At 49.5% G+C, this 1,186-nt stretch overlaps 1 protein-coding gene across 1 annotated transcript; it reads left to right on the top strand.

Annotated features, from left to right (window-relative positions):
• Positions 1–231: 231 nt before the first annotated feature.
• On the top strand, positions 232–777 carry LOC124652475 (pectinesterase inhibitor-like). Its single transcript, XM_047191494.1, has one exon. The coding sequence runs from the start codon at positions 232–234 to the stop codon at positions 775–777; it is 546 nt and encodes a 181-aa protein (XP_047047450.1).
• The last annotated feature ends 409 nt before the right edge of the window (positions 778–1,186 follow it).

Below are 1,186 nucleotides of genomic sequence, written 5' to 3'. Positions count from 1 at the left end.
CATTCATTGGTTCTTCATTACTCATTTGATTTACTCGTATATATCCTTCATTTATAATTTGATATGGTATTACTACTACATACCACGAAGAAAAATGAATGGAGATATCGTAATTAAGGAGCATCATTTATCGTAGTATGGATTTTCTCCCGTGCAGCGTCCATATATGAGTTGCAAACTTGCGATGCGGTACACGTAACAACTCCTAGGTGCAAACTGCATGCTAGCACAATGGCGACCGCAGAGACGATGTCCGTAGCTATGTCTCTCATCGTGCTCGCCGCGATGTTCTCCACCCTTCCCGCCGCCCATGTCGACGCCGGCTTCATCTCCCGCACATGCAAGAAGACCAAAAACGCCGCCATGTGTGTGGCCGTGCTGCGCGACGACCCAGAGAGCGCCAAGGTCACCACCGTGCATGACCTCGCCAGCATCGCGCTGCAAATCGCCATCGCCATCGCCGACCACAATGGCGCGGTCATCGGCGACCTGGCCAAAAAGAGCCAGGGTACTCCCCAGGGCGACGCGCTGAATGCCTGCCTCGGGGCCTATGTCGATGCTTCCATGGACCTCGACATCGATGGCCGCTCCGGCTTCGACGGCGGGGACTACGCTGGCACGTCGAAGCTCTTGTCGGGCGCAAAGGGCGCCGGCGATGCGTGCGAGAACGCGTTCAAAGGGATCGGCAAAAAGTCCCCCCTAACCACCATTGATATCATGATGACAGAGCGCTGCAGTGTTGCCGCCGACCTCGTTGACCTGCTTTTCCACAAGTGACCACAAATTGTTCTTGGCTTGGTTATGCACGTTGCTATCAATTATGAAATCAGTCTTATTTACGTCAAACCTTGTTGGTGATTGATTTTTTCATAATGAAATGAGAGAATGCATATCCTTTTATTTACGTCAAACCTTGTTGGTGATTGATTTTTTCATAACAAATCAGTTTACTCCCCAAATTATCTAGTGTATAATAAGCAGCCACAAAGGCACCAAGCTGCTCAACCAATGAACTGAGCATATCCTCCACAGTACCAAATCTAAAACTGAAGTGTTGAACTAGCTTCCTAAGTCTTCGAAATTCTAAGATCTATCCCGCACTTGATCACTCATGTACTGAAGTTGCCGTGAGTTGCCAGTTCTTGATTGGACTATGCGGTGCCGCCGACGAGACCCTCGATCACCT

The sequence above is a fragment of the Lolium rigidum genome, chromosome 1, assembly GCF_022539505.1.
Source record: "Lolium rigidum isolate FL_2022 chromosome 1, APGP_CSIRO_Lrig_0.1, whole genome shotgun sequence".
NCBI classification, from domain to species: Eukaryota; Viridiplantae; Streptophyta; class Magnoliopsida; order Poales; family Poaceae; genus Lolium; species Lolium rigidum.
Note: the sequence above shows the minus strand (reverse complement) of the source record. Positions and strands in the feature narration are given on the sequence as shown.

Excerpts from the sequence above, each read along its gene's own strand:
- LOC124652475 (XM_047191494.1), top strand. The coding sequence starts at position 232 with ATGGCGACCGCAGAGACGATGTCCGTAGCTATGTCTCTCATCGTGCTC.